This window comes from Camelina sativa, chromosome 11 (genome assembly GCF_000633955.1).
Source record: "Camelina sativa cultivar DH55 chromosome 11, Cs, whole genome shotgun sequence".
NCBI classification, from domain to species: Eukaryota; Viridiplantae; Streptophyta; class Magnoliopsida; order Brassicales; family Brassicaceae; genus Camelina; species Camelina sativa.
The window spans coordinates 46118057-46136577 of record NC_025695.1 but is presented as its reverse complement, the minus strand read 5'-3'; the positions used below and the strand labels follow the sequence as shown (position 1 = coordinate 46136577).

At 38.6% G+C, this 18521-nt stretch overlaps 5 protein-coding genes across 6 annotated transcripts; 3 read left to right on the top strand and 2 right to left on the bottom strand.

The window, feature by feature from the left end:
- Positions 1616-5343, top strand: LOC104726695 (histone deacetylase 5-like). The gene is made up of 13 exons (XM_010445622.2): positions 1616-1894; positions 2122-2305; positions 2418-2564; positions 2674-2786; positions 2878-3089; positions 3172-3236; positions 3397-3567; positions 3732-3815; positions 3936-4145; positions 4243-4436; positions 4542-4671; positions 4751-4815; positions 4900-5343. Exons 1-13 carry the CDS (start codon positions 1713-1715, stop codon positions 5063-5065), a joined length of 1923 nt encoding a protein of 640 aa, XP_010443924.1. The 5' UTR covers positions 1616-1712; the 3' UTR covers positions 5066-5343.
- On the top strand, positions 5931-8654 carry LOC104726692. Its single transcript, XM_010445617.2, has 3 exons — positions 5931-7262; positions 7352-7662; positions 7766-8654. The coding sequence occupies exons 1-3, from the start codon at positions 6560-6562 to the stop codon at positions 8531-8533; spliced, it is 1782 nt and encodes a 593-aa protein (XP_010443919.1). The 5' UTR covers positions 5931-6559; the 3' UTR covers positions 8534-8654.
- Positions 8551-10633, bottom strand: LOC104726693 (glycine-rich RNA-binding protein 3, mitochondrial-like). 2 transcript variants are annotated; one of them, XM_010445619.2, is made up of 5 exons: positions 10552-10633; positions 10045-10193; positions 9867-9935; positions 9638-9744; positions 8551-9429 (listed from the first exon to the last, which is right to left on the bottom strand). In XM_010445619.2, exons 2-5 carry the CDS (start codon positions 10178-10180, stop codon positions 8794-8796), a joined length of 948 nt encoding a protein of 315 aa, XP_010443921.1. In that variant the 5' UTR covers positions 10181-10193; positions 10552-10633; the 3' UTR covers positions 8551-8793. The 2 variants fall into 2 exon arrangements, with proteins under 2 accessions (XP_010443921.1, XP_010443922.1); XM_010445620.1 differs by lacking the exon at positions 10552-10633 and adding an exon at positions 10478-10548.
- Positions 10876-13596, top strand: LOC104726691. The gene is made up of 7 exons (XM_010445616.2): positions 10876-11007; positions 11294-11367; positions 11589-11873; positions 11972-12532; positions 12628-12840; positions 12933-13079; positions 13164-13596. Exons 1-7 carry the CDS (start codon positions 10992-10994, stop codon positions 13332-13334), a joined length of 1467 nt encoding a protein of 488 aa, XP_010443918.1. The 5' UTR covers positions 10876-10991; the 3' UTR covers positions 13335-13596.
- Positions 14154-17164, bottom strand: LOC104726690 (exocyst complex component EXO70B1-like). Its single transcript, XM_010445615.1, has 2 exons — positions 16834-17164; positions 14154-16730 (listed from the first exon to the last, which is right to left on the bottom strand). Exon 2 carries the CDS (start codon positions 16250-16252, stop codon positions 14339-14341), a length of 1914 nt encoding a protein of 637 aa, XP_010443917.1. The 5' UTR covers positions 16253-16730; positions 16834-17164; the 3' UTR covers positions 14154-14338.

Below are 18521 nucleotides of genomic sequence, written 5' to 3'. Positions count from 1 at the left end.
CAATATACCCTAATTGTTTGTTTAAGGACGAATAACACAACAACAACCACTTTTTATATACTATAAATAAGTATACTGAAAACAAAAAGGATAACAAATCACCTCAGCTTCAATCTTCTGCTTTAGGATAGGGTCCGAGCTCTAATTGAATCATGTGAAATAGAGAGGGACGTCCAATAGAGAGTGGAAAGAGGGAAATTCCGATTGGAGGGGAGGATGCTGATGGGGTCGGTCCCGATTGGAGTTGGTGGGCTCCACACATGCTTTTCCTTTTCTCTTTTATTTAATTTATTTATTATTTTTTAGGGGCAAAAATGATACAAAATTGGTCAACAAATTGTCAAAGGGTAATTAGAATAGTGGAGGGTAGCAGCGAATAAGACTTTTGGTCAAAGGGCACACGAGATAATGGTCCAAGATTTTAGTCCACTTTATGAGTATGTCTTTTGAAAGAAAGATTGTTTCCTCTCGTTGCTTTGAGTTTGCTCCCTAAGCAAACTCGTGTATGTATACTGTATTTTAGTTATCTTCGGTTTTAGGCTTTTATGTGGGCTGTGTAGATCATTAAACCTTGTATGGTTTGTATTAAATGCAGGTTTAGAATGCAAATCAATATTATGAATTCGGCTTACGTTTTTGATGTATAATTTTGTTTAGAATGCAATTTTTTGGTATTTGTGCCAAGATTGAGAGTTTGCTACGGGAGCGAGATAGAAGCGGTAGCAACAGCTGAACGCCTAGATAAGGAACTCCAAGAAAATAGATCAAGAAGCCTGACTTGAGAATGAAGACATGGACTCAGAAGATGAAGACATGGACTCGGAAGATCTCAAGCCCGATCTTGAAACCCTGTTGCAGGAGTTCAAGAAAGAGATATACATAACAAGTGCAGTGACGAATTTTTGGTGGAACTCAAGAGTAGGAAAAAAAGAATTAAGATGTATTTGGTTTCATGGAAAAAGATGTGTCAATCTAAAGAGGGTGGTTTAGGTTTCTGTGACATTAGCAATCGGGCATTACTCGCTAAACAAGCCTGAAGGTTACTGCTTTTTGTGCCGAGTTCTCTATATTATCAAGAGTGTACAAACTAAGCTAGGTGTTTTTCCAGTAAGGATTTTATGGAGGCAAAAATGGGCACAAAGACCTTCATATGCTTGGCGAAATATAATAATAATGCATGAAATGGATCTCTTTAGAGTTGGGTTTAATTATGAAGTCTATTATTGGTAATGGGCAGAAAACAATGATATGGATGGATAAATGATGTGTTTTTGATGACGTTCCCCGATCGACGTCCAATGAAATAAACAAATCTTTTATATATTATTGATTTAAACCTCTTATTAGTATCATCGAGTACTCTTATTACTGCACATACGATATATATGGTTCTTGGATTGGAACCAACATACATATTTACTCTCAGAACTTTTTCCTCCTGCACATGTGAATTATTAATAGGGAGATATTTTCGTTTCGTCCTTCTAATGTCCATTTACAAGAAACAAAACGATTTGTCCAAGAAAAGAAAAAAGAAACAAAACGATTACAACGTGCCAAAGTAAAAAGGAAAAATAGAGAAATAAAAACAAAAATATATTACTAGGTTATGAAGCTTGAGAGCCGAGTTCAATAGACCAAACAAAAAAAAAACATATGGACTCAAATCTTCTTCACACATTCGTCGAACGATAAGACTGTCACATCTCTCCATGGCCGGGGAATCTTTCCGGAAAAACTACGATAATATGGACGGTGATCAAGTCGCCGGGAAAAGCGAGCGAAAGGTGGGTCTTGTTTACGACGACACACCTGACGGTGAAGATCACCCTGAGTTTCCCAACCGCATCAGAGTTATATGGGAGATGCTTCAGCTCGCCGGGGTCTCTCAAAGGTTCATCCTTCTCTCTCTCTTCTCCTGCCGGCTTTATTCTTTGTTAGTTTGTTTCTATGCTACTGAATATAGGGTTTAAGGTGTGTTTCCTCTATTGACTCGATGTTTTCACTTTTGTTTAATTTTCACTCATTAAGACTATTCATTAGAGTAATTTGGCAGCCCATTAGTTTAGTAATACTATTCACAATTTTTGTTTTTTTTTTTCTTCTTTTGCTGTTTTGCAGATGTGTGGTTCTTGATAAGCATCTCCAATTGGTTCACACAAAGGACCATGTTAATCTAGTTAAGACTCTTAGCACAAAACAGAAAGATTATCAGAGAAACAAGATTGCTTCACAGTTGAATTCGATTTATCTCAACGGAAGTTCATCTGAAGCCGCATATCTTGCAGTTGGATCTGTTGTTAAGGTAACAAACAACACTAAATGCGTACAGATGACGTGTTCCTATCTTATTGGAAGATAGAAAACAACCTGCTAGATATTTTGATATGTAACAATATTTTCTTGCAAATTAATAGGTGGCAGAAAAAGTTGCACAAGGAGAGTTAGATTCTGGCTTTGCTATTGTCAGGCCCCCAGGGCACCATGTTGAGACAGATGAAGCCATGGGTTTTTGTTTATTCAACAATGTTGCTGTTGCTGCTAGTTATTTGCTAAACGAAAGAGTAAAGACTTCTATTGACTTTTGAGATGTCGTCGTTGTATTTTCTTACTTACATTCAAATTCTTTTGGTGTGCCTGTTACCTAATTCTTTTGGATTTTCTTGAATGCAGCCGGATTTAGGTGTCAACAAAATTCTGATTGTTGATTGGGATGTCCATCACGGAAATGGTACACAGAAGATGTTCTGGAAAGATCCTCGTGTACTATTTTTCTCTGTTCATAGGTATGTAACTGTGACCTTTGTCTACTCTTCTTTTGAACCCGCTTGTCATTATTTATACTTGGAAAATAACTGAAAAAGCATTTGTGGTTAGGCATGAGTATGGAAGTTTCTATCCTGCAGGGGATGATGGAGATTATAACATGGTTGGGGAAGGTCCAGGTGAAGGGTTTAACATAAACGTTCCATGGGATCAAGGACGATGTGCAGATGCAGATTATCTTGCCGCATGGGACCATATCTTGATTCCTGTGGCGAGAGAATTTAACCCTGATATTATATTACTCTCAGCTGCATTTAATGCAGGTATATATGGTTTTATGCATTTTTTTTACCATGGCTTTGTTACGTTCAGAGGTTTGTAACCTTTTAAAACTCCTCTTAACAGCTGTTGGTGATCCCCTCGGAGGTTGTCTCGTGACACCATATGGATATTCAGTTATGTTGAAGAAGGTTGGTGTTGAACTGAACTCCCTCTTTTTTTTTCATTGTTTGTATTTGCGTTTCACGGGTCTCCAGCATTGAAAATAACATTTCTTGGTTTAGCTGGTTGTTTATCCCAGAGCTATGTACTTGGATTTGATATCATTCTGTTTCACCAATGTTCTCTCAGCTGATGGAGTTTGCAGATGGGAAGATTGTGATGGCATTAGAGGGAGGGTACAATCTTGACTCAATAGCAAAGTCTTCACTTGCATGTGTCCAAGTTTTGCTTGAAGACAAAGAAATTCAAGCTTCTTCCGAAGCATACCCATTGGAGTCTACATGGCGTGTCATACATGCGGTATGGCTCGATATCATCTTATCTTCTTAATTACTTTCTCATTTCATAATCTGAAACAATTTATTTTTCTTTCCAGCTATTTTTTCGGTCATATATATTTATATTATTATATAGTGCCCATGTTACTAGTTGACAAAACTCATCTGTTTCATATGTTTGTTCAGGTACGCAAAAGGCTATGCGCATATTGGCCTTCACTTGCAGATGAATTATCGTGGAAGCTGATTAATCAGAAACCTCCTACCCCAGTAGGGCACCCTTCTTTTTGTCAGCCATTTTCATTTTCATTGTTTATCACTTAGCAACCACTTCGAGACAGTTTCTGTATGTCTTCTTATCACAGAATTAATTTTGTTTGTTCATTATAGATTATCTTGGTTTCAAACTCCGACTCTGAAACTGAAGACGACGCTCAGGGACTCCAGGATCAGATGTCGAAACTCAGCATTGAAAACCACCAAGTAGAGACTGCATCTATATCTTGGAGAGCTGATCTCGCAAAGGTTGAGGTTTGGTATGCGTCTTTTGGATCCAACATGTGGAAACCAAGGTTTCTTTGCTATATTCAAGGGGGACAGGTAAGTGATCACCCTGTTTTGTTTTGCTTTATATTATGGTTGGGTCTGAGCTTTGGACTTTACTGACACATATATGGCTGTCTGTATTTATTTTCAGGTCGATGGATTGAAAAAGGCATGTGTTGGTTCAATAGATAAAAGTCCACCAAAGGAAATAGTGTGGAAAACATTTGCACATAGATTGTTCTTTGGCCGTGAACATACAGCTAGGTGGGGTGCAGGCGGAGTTGCTTTCGCCAATCCCCTTGCTAGTCCCAATGATCAAACTCACATGTGTTTGTACAGAATCACGTTAAGTGTACCACCACTTTTTCATGTCAGTTTCCACTTTCCATATGCAATTCATTTGGTGATCTTTTCTACTTATTCCCTATCTGTGGTTTTTTCTTTGAACAGGCTGGAGCAGTTCAACGACGTTCTGCGTCAAGAAAATGCTTTGAGTGTAGATACTGATTTTCCAGTCTTTGATCTAGCTGCTCTGCAGTTAACAGAGAACAAAGGAGCCGTTATACCTGAAGCTGTTTCGGTTAGTCAGATTATAAATGTTGATTGATACACACTAATAGAAACATGTAATAATCACACTTATACACATTTGTTTACAGGATAGTTGGTATGGATCTGTTGTCTGCTTGGGGAAAGAATGCGACATTCCTATATTTACAATGACGTAAGTTTTCATTATTCTTTTTCTCTTTTGCTGCTGAGAAAACAGAGTTAAACTGCCGACTAACCTCATTTTTTTTGTTTGCAGTTGCACGCATTCTGTGGCTGAGAAGTTCAAATCCGGTGAGTTCCCTCTCAGACCTCCTGCAAAAGCCTATGCCTACACTTTAATAAGGGGACTTGTGGAAGGAGGAAGAGTCTCTGAAGAAGAAGCTGAGGCTTACATAGACGAAGCTGCGTCTAAACCTCTCTGAAGTATTATTATTTACCCAAAAACTGCTCACGAATTGGAGCTTTAGGTTTCTGAGTTATTCGTTAAGTTTAAAAAAACCACTGGTTAAGAAATATTGCGAGACTTTTGAGTATGTCACTTGGCTGTGTTAATTAATGTATTATGTACTAATGCTTCGGTATGGTGAAGCTGTATTCGGTCTAGTTTATGTGGGTTGTGTAGTAGGATCATAAACTCTGTATCTGTATGGTTTGTAGTAAAAGCTCCATTGGTTAATGCATATCAGTATACTGCCGGTCAGCGGTCACAGTATCCTTTTAGATAGTATAAAATAAACATTGTTGCAGTTTAGTGTTTACAAAATTTGGCATAAAAATGAAAACAAAATTGAAAAAAAGAACGACTTAAAACGTGATATATCTATTTATGTAATGCTCAACATACCGGCAGGATATATATATATATATATATATGTATTTTTATATACCGGAAAAAATATTTTTATTGTTCTTATACTATAGTTAGTATTATTAACGTTAAATCATTTAAAATTAACATATACTGTATATATTAATTGTCAAACTCCAAAATTGTATCAAAGAATTTTCAATCCAAGACTATTTCCATATTAACTTCTGAGTTCTGTACATCACTTGAATTCTCGTCTTAAATATGGGAAATGGGCAAAATGATAATAATATCTTTGTTGTTTCGTAGTTGTTTGGGTTATTCAACAACTTAACCTTTTTTTTCTTTTTATTTTTTCTTTTTAAAACATTATTATCTGATATTTGGGAATTTAATAATAACCTTACAGTTTTTTTTTTTTTTTCTCACTAAATTACTTGCCGTATCGTCCGTTATTCTTGTATAAACGAAGCTCCTATCGAAAGATAATTACTAATAAATAAAAACACAGAGCCGTTCGTTCGTGAGCTCGTCTTGTCTTAATTTGATAGATTCGATTGTACCCACTTCCGACAAAGATTCCACTTTTTCTCCGATTGTTAGAAGATATCTTAGACCTTGAGCTTCTCCATTGGTGTTAATTGATCAATTCTTCAAGCTACACAACCAAGGTCTCTCTCTTCTTCTTCTTCTTCTTCTCTTCGTTCCTTGCAGTTTTTGCCTAAAGGGTACACGTTGTCTGTTCCCTCACCTTATCTCTGACGGAAAAATCGAAGCTTTCTTGGTTTTGAAAGATGGGTATTGCTCAGTAATTCGATTTCGGGATAGTTCGCTACAAAGTTTGGTTTTTTTTTTTGGGCTTTGCTCTCTCAACCTGATTCCTACATTTTGTATACGGGATTCTAGGTCGCAACTTGAGGTTCCTCGTGTTGAGAGTTCGTTTGTGAATTTGCTAGATAAGATTAGGATTTTAGTCTCTGTACTTGACAAGTTAAAGCTCTGAGCTTTCGATATGAATTTGGAATTCCTTCATTGGAATGAAGAAGTGGAGTATCTAATGTTCAGTTTTGTGTTGCTCTCTTGATTCTTCAAGACAAGAGACTAAGAAATGGATATATGGTTAATCGCTGCGACTGCTGCTACGGGGTATATAGCTAAGCAATTGCAGAATGTGACCAAAGGTAAAAGTAGCATTCTTGAATCTTCTTCGGATGATGTGAATCCCAAACCTCCTCATAGGTGCCTGCTTAGCAGATTAGTAAGAGGCGAGAAGACTAATGAAACCAAGCTTGGGGATGAGAAAATGATATCAGATTGGGAAAATCCAGATGCATCTACGAGTGGGGAGAATTTGGGATGTTACGATACTAACCATTCAGATTCTTTGTTTAGCTTGATGCCAGAGTTCTCTGAGCTTGAACATGGGAATTGGAATCCCAGTGGTACTCTTGCAGGTGACTCTTCTTCATTTAGGCAGAGAACATCCATTAGGAGAAACCAGCGGTACAGGCGATTAACCAAACCTTTGAGTTCCCTGGATAGTTGCTTAATGTCTCGGTTTCGTAGAGAGCAAATGACCATGGAAGATTACATGACTAGCCCGTTTACATCACCACACGCTTCAGTCTCAAGGCCATTACTCGTGACTGATGGTACTCGTGTCATTAGCAAGAGCACTGCAGATTCGCTGTGGCTGAGCCAACATATTACTTTCAATGAAGATCAGGCTACACAAAGTTGCAAATTCTCCGGATTGGAGTCTTCGGTTGAGAGAAGAGTAGGAAATGAGACGAGCAAGAGTAGAAAGCATGGTAATGTTGTTGCATTCTTTAGATTGTAATTATTTATGCTGGAAGATTGAAAGAATTGTTCATGACACTTGAGTTTCTTTTTTTTTCAGGACTAGGTGATGCAACAGTGTTGCTACAAATAGGTATCTCGATTGGCATCATGTCCTCGTTCATGGCAAACCAAGCCGAAGTGAGCAAAGTCAAACAAGAGCTGAAGCAAACAGAGAACTTGGTGCATGATTTAGAAAATGAGCTCGAGATGAAAGACTCGTTAATAGTGAAGGAGATAGATATTGCAAAGGCAGCTGAGAATTCAGAATCTATAAGTAATATTGAAGCAGAGCTTGAAGCTGAACTTGAAAGGCTAGAAATCAACATGAACTCCTCCAACATTGAGACAAGGCTCTCTGATTTGATCGAGGTGTGTTGTCTGCACTTTTCAACTATGCTATTTGCTTTGCTTTCCTTGAATCACCAAATTTCAAAGTTTAATATTGTAATTTCTACTTTAAACTTTTTTGTAGATGGAGCCGGATTGTGAGGTAGAATTTGCACAGGGTGAACTGAGAGCTGATCGGGTTAAAGGGAAGCGTTTAGATGAACCTGATTCCAACCTAGACCCAAGTGGTGACTCCACGCCTGACTCAGGAAACTATGCTGTCTCACCTCGTGAATTGAGCTTGCGATTGCATAAAGTTATCAATTCACGTCTTGAGAAACGGATTGAAGAGCTCGAGTCTGCACTCCAGGAGAGCCAAAGGAAGGTGGAGCAGCTGGTCATGGAATCAGAGAGCAAGAAGTCATGGTCAAGGTTATGGGAACACCGTGAAGTGATGACATATAAGAGTGACTCGAAAATCCCAGTTGCTATAGAGCACACCAAGACTAATCTTGCTGAGATCCAACCCCTGGTTATGAACTTAACTGGAGAAGCACTTGATGCATTCAATGAGTCTTACGACGAACTGATGAAAATAAACGATGACTCGGAAGATGATGATGATGATTTACAGTTGGAAATGCAAGAGAGCGGGATTCATCAAGAAGAGTTCTCTTCAACAAACAAAAGTTCACCTTGGAGCCATCAGAAGGATGATTCGAAGGTGCAGGAGCAGGAGCTGCTAGACCTTATTGGTATGGAAGACGAAGGAGAAGAAAGTAGCGACTTTGAGAGTGAAATGGAGAAGCAACTGATAAAGCAGATTGTTGAGAAAACAAAACAAGGGTCTCCTGTTGTGTTGAATGCTCAGAAGATGCTATTTCTCATGGAAGAAACTGAACATAAGCTGTAACATAGGCAACATCAGAGTTCGGAATTTTTAAAGTCTGATTAGTGTTTACTGTGTAGACCATAAGAAAAGCTGAAACAAAGCTCACATTTTTGTTTTAAAATTCAATAGATACCTTCAGAAACAATCTCAAACTACAACTTATTTTCAAGATAGAAATAGCAGATTGTTACTAGATGAAGTGTTTTCCTCAGGAAAGTTCAGATAACTATCACTAATCATAAAAATTAAACCAAGTCTTGAAACATTTTTTGCTACTTGCTTCAAGCTCTTTTGGCAACATCAGTGTCATCTTCGAAATCTCCTTCCACTGGTCCATTCTCCATCTTAATTTCACTTTTCTCCATGCTTCCAAATTGATCTTCACCGCCAAATTGGCTACCGGCAGCAAACTGAGTATTGTCACCAGCAAATTGCGAGCTGTTGGGAACAGGGTTTCCTCCAAACTGGCTATCTCCAGCGAACCCACCATTATTGCTACCGTAAGTATTGGCACTACCATAACCACTACTTCCATTATAGTCACCAACAGCCCCTGCAGTTGCACTTGGAACCTCACCATAAGTGTTGCCGCTAGATCCATATCCACCGCTTGCACCATAACCACCACCAGCTCCGTGACCAGTAGCATCGCCTCCATAGCCACCAGCACCACTGCCGCCATAGCCACCAGCACTGCCGCCATAGCCTCCAGCATTGCTGCCATAGCCTCCAGCATTGCCGCTGCCATACCCTCCAGCATTGCCGCTGCCATAGCCACCACCGCCGCCATAGCCGCCTCCATAGCCACCAGCACCGCCACCTCCATAGCCGCCGCCTCCATAGCCCCCACCTCCAAAACCACCACCACTTGTTCTATCATTTGCATAATTTACTTTAACAACCCGGCCATGGAGATCCTGAGGGAAGATTAAGGCAATGGATCAAACAGGGAAATTTATCAATGAATGTTAAACTCAACAAAACAAAACTTCCAATATCAGATACGAAAATATTAAAAACTGTGAATGTGAATATTAGAAATGAAAGGTCTACCCAACGAGACACCAGAAAGCTCAAAGACATTTTTACTCTCTCAAAGATTCATAAATAAGCAATTGAACTTACCCGACCATCCAAAGCCTGGATAGCACTAGAGGCCGCTTCTGAAGAGGTGAATGTAACAAATCCGAATCCCCTCGACCTACCCGTTTCACGATCCAAAATAACCCTAGCTGTGTAAAAACATAGAGGCTGGGTTAGCATAAAGCAACAAACGAAACAAACAAGTGCCTAATTTGTTCACTAACACAGTGCAATAACATTCACAAGAATAGTAAACAGATCAGTTATTTACTTTCAACGACTTCACCATATTTAGTGAAAGCTTCTCTTAAGCTATCCTCATCCATGCTATAAGCCATACCTTACAACAGAAAAGAAAACAAAACCACAAAGTTGGTAACGAAATAACAAAAAATTAAGTAACCAATTCTTCATTTTCCAAAGAGTTTATAAAGCTAGACTAGACTCACCTCCAATGAAGAGCTTAGAAGATGACATACACCTTAAAGCCTGAAAAAGCGAGGGGCTTGATAGAGAAACCTGAGCATTGAGTTGCTTGCTCGACGTCTGCTTCAATATGTTCCCGAATTTACTCAAAAAAGCCATCTCCTTTAGATATCTAAGATGGAAAAGACAAATACTTTAGTCATTGGAAACTCAAATTAAAAAGTAAGGATCATATCATTTCCTCTAGGCAAGTTTCATACTTTTCTAAAATCAAAGGCTTTTTAAATTCAAACTCTTCGTTTTGCCTAATCAGACTTTACAAGGAACCAAAACGTGAATTCAGAATCGAAACACAAAGCAGATATGTCATTCAGTAGCAAAGATCGAAACTATAAATCGATGAAAATGAAAAGCGAAGAAATGACAGAGATCATTCAAAATCAGAGACGAGATAACCTTTTACAACAGCTAAAGCTGAGAACTAACTAGGGTTTATGAGAAAGAAATGAGCTTGAAGAGTAAAAAAGTACCTCAACACTTCGCTTCCTCGATTTTGTTAAAACCCTACTTGACCGAGTGAAAAAGGGTTTATGTAGCGAAGTTGCACGATCTAAGTTAATCGTGACCGTTCAATCAAAAGGTGTTCAGGAAAAGCTATATCATTAGGTCGTCATTTGTTTTACGTGACAGCTCAGTAGCTATAGCGAATGGGCCTTATCTACCTCATAAGACCTGTTTTCTCTTTTTACTTGAGGCCCACTGAAAGCGTAACCCGACTCACATGACCCGAAACTAAATAATGGGTTGACCCGAAACATGAAATACTCAAAAAAAAAAAATGTTGTAGCTTTTTAGGGTTTTGTGGTCTCCGCTAAGTCAGTCCGCCCACACTCTCTCTCTCTCTCACACATTTGCTATTTTCTCTCTTCTTTACCAAGTTTCCGCCGCTAAGCAAAAAACTACAACAGCCATGGCAAATTCTGACCGTATCCTTCAATTCTCTCTATTCTTTTGTTTTCGCTTTAACAGTTTTTTATGTCGTCAAAAGGCTTCTCTGAAAAAAGTTTTCTTTTTGTTCAAAGGGTTTAATATATAAGTTGATCTCTTGATTTCTAGCTGGATCTGTTGTTACATCTTCCTGTTCTACGATAGAATTTAGATTTTCGTAGTTAGTTTTACGTGTATTGTTATAAAAACTTTAACTTTTAGGGTTTATGGTAGATCTGATGTTCTGTTTCTCAAAATTGTTTCCTTGACTTTAAATATATACAGTTGCTTCAGATATGCTTCACAATTTGTCGCTTGATCCAAAAATCAAGGCTTTGGCTCCTGATTCTGATAATAAGGTATGTTTCTGTGTTCATCTTATGTGTATTTTGTTCATATGTGCTCATTTTTTTGGCCTAGCTCTTTTTTCATTTTGGCCATGTAATTGAGACTGTTAGCCTTTCTGATTCCTGTTTCTCTGAGTTTTTGTCTATTAATTTAAGATCATTCCTCTTAATGTGTTCACTAAGAGGTATTTTTGGATTGGACTTATGAAGGCTTGTGTCCGTTTTTGTTGCAGGTGGCTTACGGCGGAAACGGTAATGACTACTTACTCAGTGAAGAGCTAGTGGAGGCTACCAAGAATGGTAAACCTAGTCTGTTATCTAAAGATGGAGGTTTAACCAAGGACAAGGTTTCAAACCCGAAGAAACTTGGTTACCAAAACTCAGCTTATAACGCAAAGGGTTCGTATGGAAAAGGTGCCTACTCTTATGGGTACTATTCTCCAGCATATCAGTATCCAAGATATGGTTACAGTGGGAGCTATGCTTCAGGGAAGAGCAATCTTCAGTATCAGTACCTAGTATGTCCTTTTTTCCCTTCATTCAGCTGGAGTCATGATAACTTGGTATGTAGTCTGGACTTGTTTATTCATTGATTTATTATCATCTTATTTTGCAGACTCAGCATGGAAGATCAGCTGGTGCAGGTCAATCTTATGGGTACATGGATAACATTTACTCAAATTATGGGATGTGTGGACCTTACTCGAACGGCTATGGATATGGCTCTTACGGTTATGATGCATGGAAGCACATGCCCAATTGGTATGCGGTCAACAACAATTCCTACAAGACAAGAAATGGGTTTCAAGGATATGGCAAAGAAAACATTGAGGGATTGAATGAGCTGAATAGAGGGCCACGAGCGAAGGGTTTTAACAGCCTAGAGGGTTCAAAGGTGATGACTGTTTCTTCTAAGGAGCACATTGTTACTGAAACTGAGAAACCCAGCGAAGATGGATCTCTTTTAGAGCCCAAGGACTACAATAACAAAGATTTCCCTGAGACATATTCAAAAGCGAAGTTTTTTGTCATCAAATCGTATAGTGAAGATGATATCCATAAAAGTATCAAATACAATGTTTGGTCCAGCACTCCCAATGGTAACAAGAAGCTGGATGCTTCATATAACGAGGCAAAACAGAAGTCGGATGGCTGCCCTGTGTTTCTACTCTTCTCTGTGAGTGGATGTCAAACTTTCAGTATTTCATCAACCCCTGGATTGTATTCCAATTTTTTTGCTGTAGAGTTCTGATGTTTTCATCTGTTTCACAGGTAAACACGAGTGGACAATTTGTTGGTTTAGCCGAGATGGTAGGCCCAGTCGATTTCAATAAGACTGTGGAGTACTGGCAACAGGACAAATGGATTGGTTGCTTTCCTGTTAAGTGGCATTTCGTTAAAGATATCCCTAACAGCTCCTTGAGGCATATTACTCTGGAGAACAATGAGAACAAGCCGGTTACAAATAGCAGAGACACACAGGAAGTATGTCTGATTACTGTGTTATCTTTCATTTTTTGTATTCGAACAGGTGATCTATTGTTTATTTGAACCCACAATGACCTTTTTGTTTGCAGGTAAAGCTAGAGCAAGGAATTAAAGTCATCAAGATTTTTAAGGACCATGCAAGCAAGACATGTATCCTCGACGATTTTGTGTTTTACGAGAGTCGCCAAAAGATCATTCAAGAGAGGAAAAGCAAACATGTGCAGATCAAAAAACAGGTAACAATCCTCTCTGGTACCAACGTCTTGGTGAAATTGGTTCAGAAATAAGAGAATATCTAACAGATTTTGGTATTTGTGCAGGCCTTGGTGGCCAATGCAGAGAAGGGGAACAATGTAACAAAATATAATCTTGTGAAACCCCAAGAGTCTACGACAGCCTCAGATGAAGTAGCAGCACTAGGAGTTGCGACTGAAGTGGTGAAAGAGAACGAGTTAGCTGTCGAAAAGAATGCTGTTGCTACTGCCTGCTGAACCAACCTTTGGTTTTAAAGGGGAACTGGGTGGGCTGTTTTAGGCTATTTAGGGAGTTTCCCTAGTTTTGTTTCCATTCCAGAGTTTGAAGACTTTTTGTTTTGTTTTGTTGGAACCAAGTTGGCTTAGTAGATGAAGTTTTGGTATGAGCATTCACCATCTTTCAATTACTCTCTATCGTTTTAGTGATGGTCCAATATATGGGGATATGTGCAAAGATTGATGTTGAATCTTCTTATTCAATCTATATTTCTTTCAGCCAGGACCAGTAAAAGATACTTTTTGCATATGCGTCATATTTGAATGCAGGAATCGAACGGTCAATGACTAGTTTATTCAATACCAAACTCGTATATATCAAACTTTGACACACACATAAAATCCTGTAATTCAGACGCTTCTCGCTAGAAGAAAAGATGGACATTAGCAAGGTCTCACATCAAAAATTTCGAAGAGTCATTATTAGTAGTCCACTGCAGGCTCACTAACTTCACTTTTAGCAAATAGCAAAACAAAAAAGTATTAAACATTTCCAGCAACGAAAACACAAGCATTTCAGAAGGAATATGTCGTATCAACAACACTTTTGCTGTTGCATATGTTAAAATCGAGTTGAGTAGTACGATGAATGCCAAGTAGTGAAGACTGAAGAGTTCCATACATCAGAGGTTCAGAATTTGTTGTTCTCCATTCTCTCACCACATAATATCATCAGAAACTGTTGTTCTCCATTCTATCATTTTATCAAAGCTCTACTGCAGCTTTAATGTTGGCAAAAGCAGCAGGACATACCTAAAACTGGTGGTTTCAACAGTTTTCTACCGAAGAGGACCATATCACCCCCGATTAATTAAATCATGCAAATCAAATTACATCCCCAATGGAGTATAACAATTATACAACCTTATTTACATGTAATCAATCACATCACTGCATAAGTAAGTAAATAACAAAAGATCAAAAGCACAAAGATAGAGTCCATTAGGCTTGAGTCATCTTCATCATCATTTCCTACGAGAGCTGCGCAATGATCTCGGAGATGGCAAACACTCAAAGAGATCAAGGAGCATATTCTCAATGTCTTCACAAGTGTATCGGATATGTTTTTCGCCAATACGAGTTGCATTTCTTCCAAGAAATCCCCTGTAAGACTGAACAACCTTGACAGAGGTCGAGATATGAAGATCATCGCGGAGCTCTGGATCAGGGACTGACCAACGGGTTTGATTCTTGTAAACATCATCAAAGGCAAGACTGAAAAGTCTGCATCTTTCTCTCAGTGTTCTTCTTTCAGAGTTGTTGTTGTCTGTGAGCAAAGCGAGTACAGAGCTCCATGTGGATCTCTCGTAGTTTGTGACATCGCGTTGATACCTTGCGATGTGCTTCCTGATCCATTCGTCTCCAAACAAGTGTCGCAGCTCTGATCCTTTTACCTTCTGGACCATGTAACGGAAGTTGTTCATCAGAAAAATGGATTTGAGTGATTCGTCTGCGTAAAGCTGAGCTTTTTGCTCGAGGTTGGATTCCAGAGTTGTGACGATGGACCGGAGGTGTCTGGCCATTGGAGAGAATGTCGAAGGGAGGACGTCTTGTCCTGTTTTCTCGGGGATTGAGTCGTCAACATTTATGTTCTGAAGAAGTGAGTTCAAGGTATCAGTGAACTCCGGGAGAAGCTTCAGGTAGTTCATTACATACCTGGTCAGGTGATGAATACCTCCTCCAGGAAAGGGGCGTGCGGATTCATTTGAGGCTATTGCATCTTTGAACTTTAAAAAGGTTGCGGTTGTATGATCAGCTAGCTTTTTTGATAGCTCGTGGAATGCCATTCTTAGAAACGAGCCTGTTTCATCCGGGAAGAGGTTATCAACATCCAAGAGAATCTCTGCTGAAACCTCATACATACTAAGGAAGCGCTCAAGCATTTCTGGCTGGCAAGATCTCAGCGCTACAGCTTCACCAAAGTTAAGGAGAGAAAGAACGGTATCTTTTGAGATTTCTATAAAGCACGCGGAAGACATTGACTCAAAGTCTCCCAAGATCTGTTCACAGAGCTGTTTCTCACTGGGGAGATAGACCTGAAAAATGATCTTAACAACCCTTGTCCATTTTCTCATTGCACCATTCAAATCCTCCCATCCCATTTTAAGAACATCGACACAGCTGAATCTTTCCATTTCGAGAGTGACCATATACTCATCCATAGCTTCTCTTTGAATGCTGATCAAAGATTCACAGAAAGCTTGATGATACTCACAAGCAAACATGGCGTTTGCAATAGCTTTGATGTGAGGAAGGACGCTGGGATCAACCAAATCAGAATTATAGAATTCCGATATCTGTTCATCATCCTCGTGGGAAGAAGCTTCGACAACAACTTCATCATCTAGGGAGACAAAGGACTCGTCGTACACAACATCCTTTCCACGGGAACTAACAGCCAAGTATTCAGGCTGTACATGCTGTTTGTGCTGATGCAGAACATCACAGAGCTCTTTCTCAAGCCTCAACATCGCGATGTCAAGAGCAACCGTAGCTTGGTTGTAAACATCTCTCTCCTTCGGGTTAGTTTTGATGGGCAAAGCTTTAAAACCCATAACAACTGTTTGAACATCATACAGGGCTTGAAAGAACTGATCAGCTTCAGACGGTCCAGCTTCCAATATTGTAGAGTGGGTTGTCTCCCAACTGAGGATTGTCTTCACAGCTTCTTTGAGTCTCTCCTCGATCTCAGAGAATCCTGTATCTTCAACCTTGGTATCAGCAATCCCAAATGTTGACAGATGCGACTCTAGGTCACTTAGGAGCTTTCTCAAGTTAGCATCGAGGTTGTTATCAGACGCCCTCAGTGCCTTTACAACATGGTGACATGCCTCGAAGACATGATTTTTCACTCCGGAAACAGGAACAAACTCAGCCATACCCAAGCCAAAGACTAGAGCCTAAACTAAGGTGAAAAGCAGAAATGAGGGAGGCAGTAAAGATCTATACTAATGGAAACTGTTGGATCAATCCACAAAGAACGTATAACTTGAGAATGTATTGTTCTAATAAAACTAAGGGCTGTTTTAGTATAAGAATAATGACTAGATAAGCTTAATCCCAATAACTAGACTTGAAAAAGGAATCCCAATAACTAAACTCTTTTTTAAGTCATCTGGGAATGAAGTAAACAGAGAGGAAGAGGAATCCCCACATGAACATGGTAAAAACCATAACTACTTAAGCTTAATCCAATTGACATACTTTGTGGTAAAAGATGAGTGAAGAAGCCTTCTTCAAATCCAACATTTCTTCCTCCTCACAAGACCATACTATACTATAAGAGACCCACACAACAACACCCCAATGAAAAAGTCAAGTCAACGGCTTTTCGATAACAACCTCTCTTGCTTGCTTCTGCAAACAAAACAAAAAAGGACAAATTTTTAGAAACTTTTGATTTCACAGAAACATTTTATAGCATACACTTGGTTGGTTGATCGAACAGAGAGTAACGTACCGTGAAACCAGCTCGATCCAAGCTTCTCGGGAAGAAGCAAAAGAAAAAACAAAAAAAAACTTGTGATTTCGATTTCTATATCAGCAAAGAAGAGGTTTGTTTGAAGAAAAAGCAAGAGAATGTAGGCGAGATTCTTGGAGAAGAAGAAGATCGAAGAAGAAGGAAAAGAGAAAAAATATATGGTGCAAGCAAACTCTATATATATAAAAACAAAAACAGAGTTGTAAATTGGAATTTGTACTTCGAACGAAGACGAACCTGTAATTTCGTTAGATAGCGAAACGTCGAAGAAAAAAAAATGATAAAATTTGAAGGCCGCCCCGGGGTCTAAACTGAGGTGGTCCATTGACTTCCACATATTGAGGGACGAACATTTTTAACTGATAGTTGGGGGTAGAAATGTAATTAATAAAACTTTGAAATCACCCTACTACTTCATATTGGTTCCTAATATCACCCATAACTACTACAATTGCTAATTGAAACTTAGTTTGTTTCGACTTGATTTTACGAAATTGAACATTTTCACTCATTCTAGTGGCTTTGATTATGATAATCATCAGAGTTAAATAGAATTTTCATTACCCAGAATATTTTTAATTGTTTTGATTGGGTTTATTACAGTCATTGAAACAATTAGGGATAACTTGTATAAGTTTTAGGAAACTAGGGGGTACAATAAGAAATTGCTATAATAAGGGTTGATTAGTAATACAGTCAATACTAGAGGTTTGACTAGCTCGTGAGAATGGCGGGTACATGTATTGATCTGAACCGTCTGATTTAATAATGGACGGCTCAAAATGAGTAGTTGACAACAGCTCATAGGTGACAACATTTTGGTTTAATTTTTCTCTTCATACTGTATAAATTAAATTAGAATGTTTGGCTCACGCATGCAATACCAATATATTAAAAACATATTAATATTTAATATGGACTTGGGTTGATTTAGAAACTATGAATAATAGTATTTGTTGAAAATAACATATGTAAATGGTAATTGTTTTTTTTTTTTTTTTTTGTTAAAAGATTTTTCATAAATATATAAAAAAATAAGTTTACATAATATAACTAATACAAGCAAAGAAAAAAGAACGAGGACTAGCAACAGCTAGAACGATGAACGATTGAAAACAAACAAGGACCGAAGAAAGGAAAGAAAAAGCAGAGCCGAAAGCTTGTCAAGAAACTTAATACAACCAACATTGAAGAAGAGAGATCACTCGCTTCAAACCCAATTGCAACATAGAACTACATTTGTTATTCATGGTGGAGATGATGCTTGTTGCTACTAAAACTGGAGAGACCGAAAGACCTTCATGGAATCGCCGATTTCTCTCTCTCCACAGTTCATAGATTGTACCCTGCCAACCTTGAAGGAGAGCAAGTTTTGTATGCTTTGATGCTGAAACTATTGGCATCCAAAGGAGGATCTGGTCCCAAAGAAGAGGAGGAGATGATATCTTAAGTCTTTGTGTTATCAAACTCCACACTTCAGCGGAAAAGACACATTTGAAAAAAAGGTGATTTCGAGATTCAGGTGCCAAACCACAAAGAAGACAATCTAACTCAATATCTACTCCCCAAGTAGACAAACGATCAAGAGTTGGGTTGCGATTCAGTATAAATAGCCATGAGTTTATAGCATGCTTTGGAATGACAGCTTTGTGCCACACAAGAGGGGC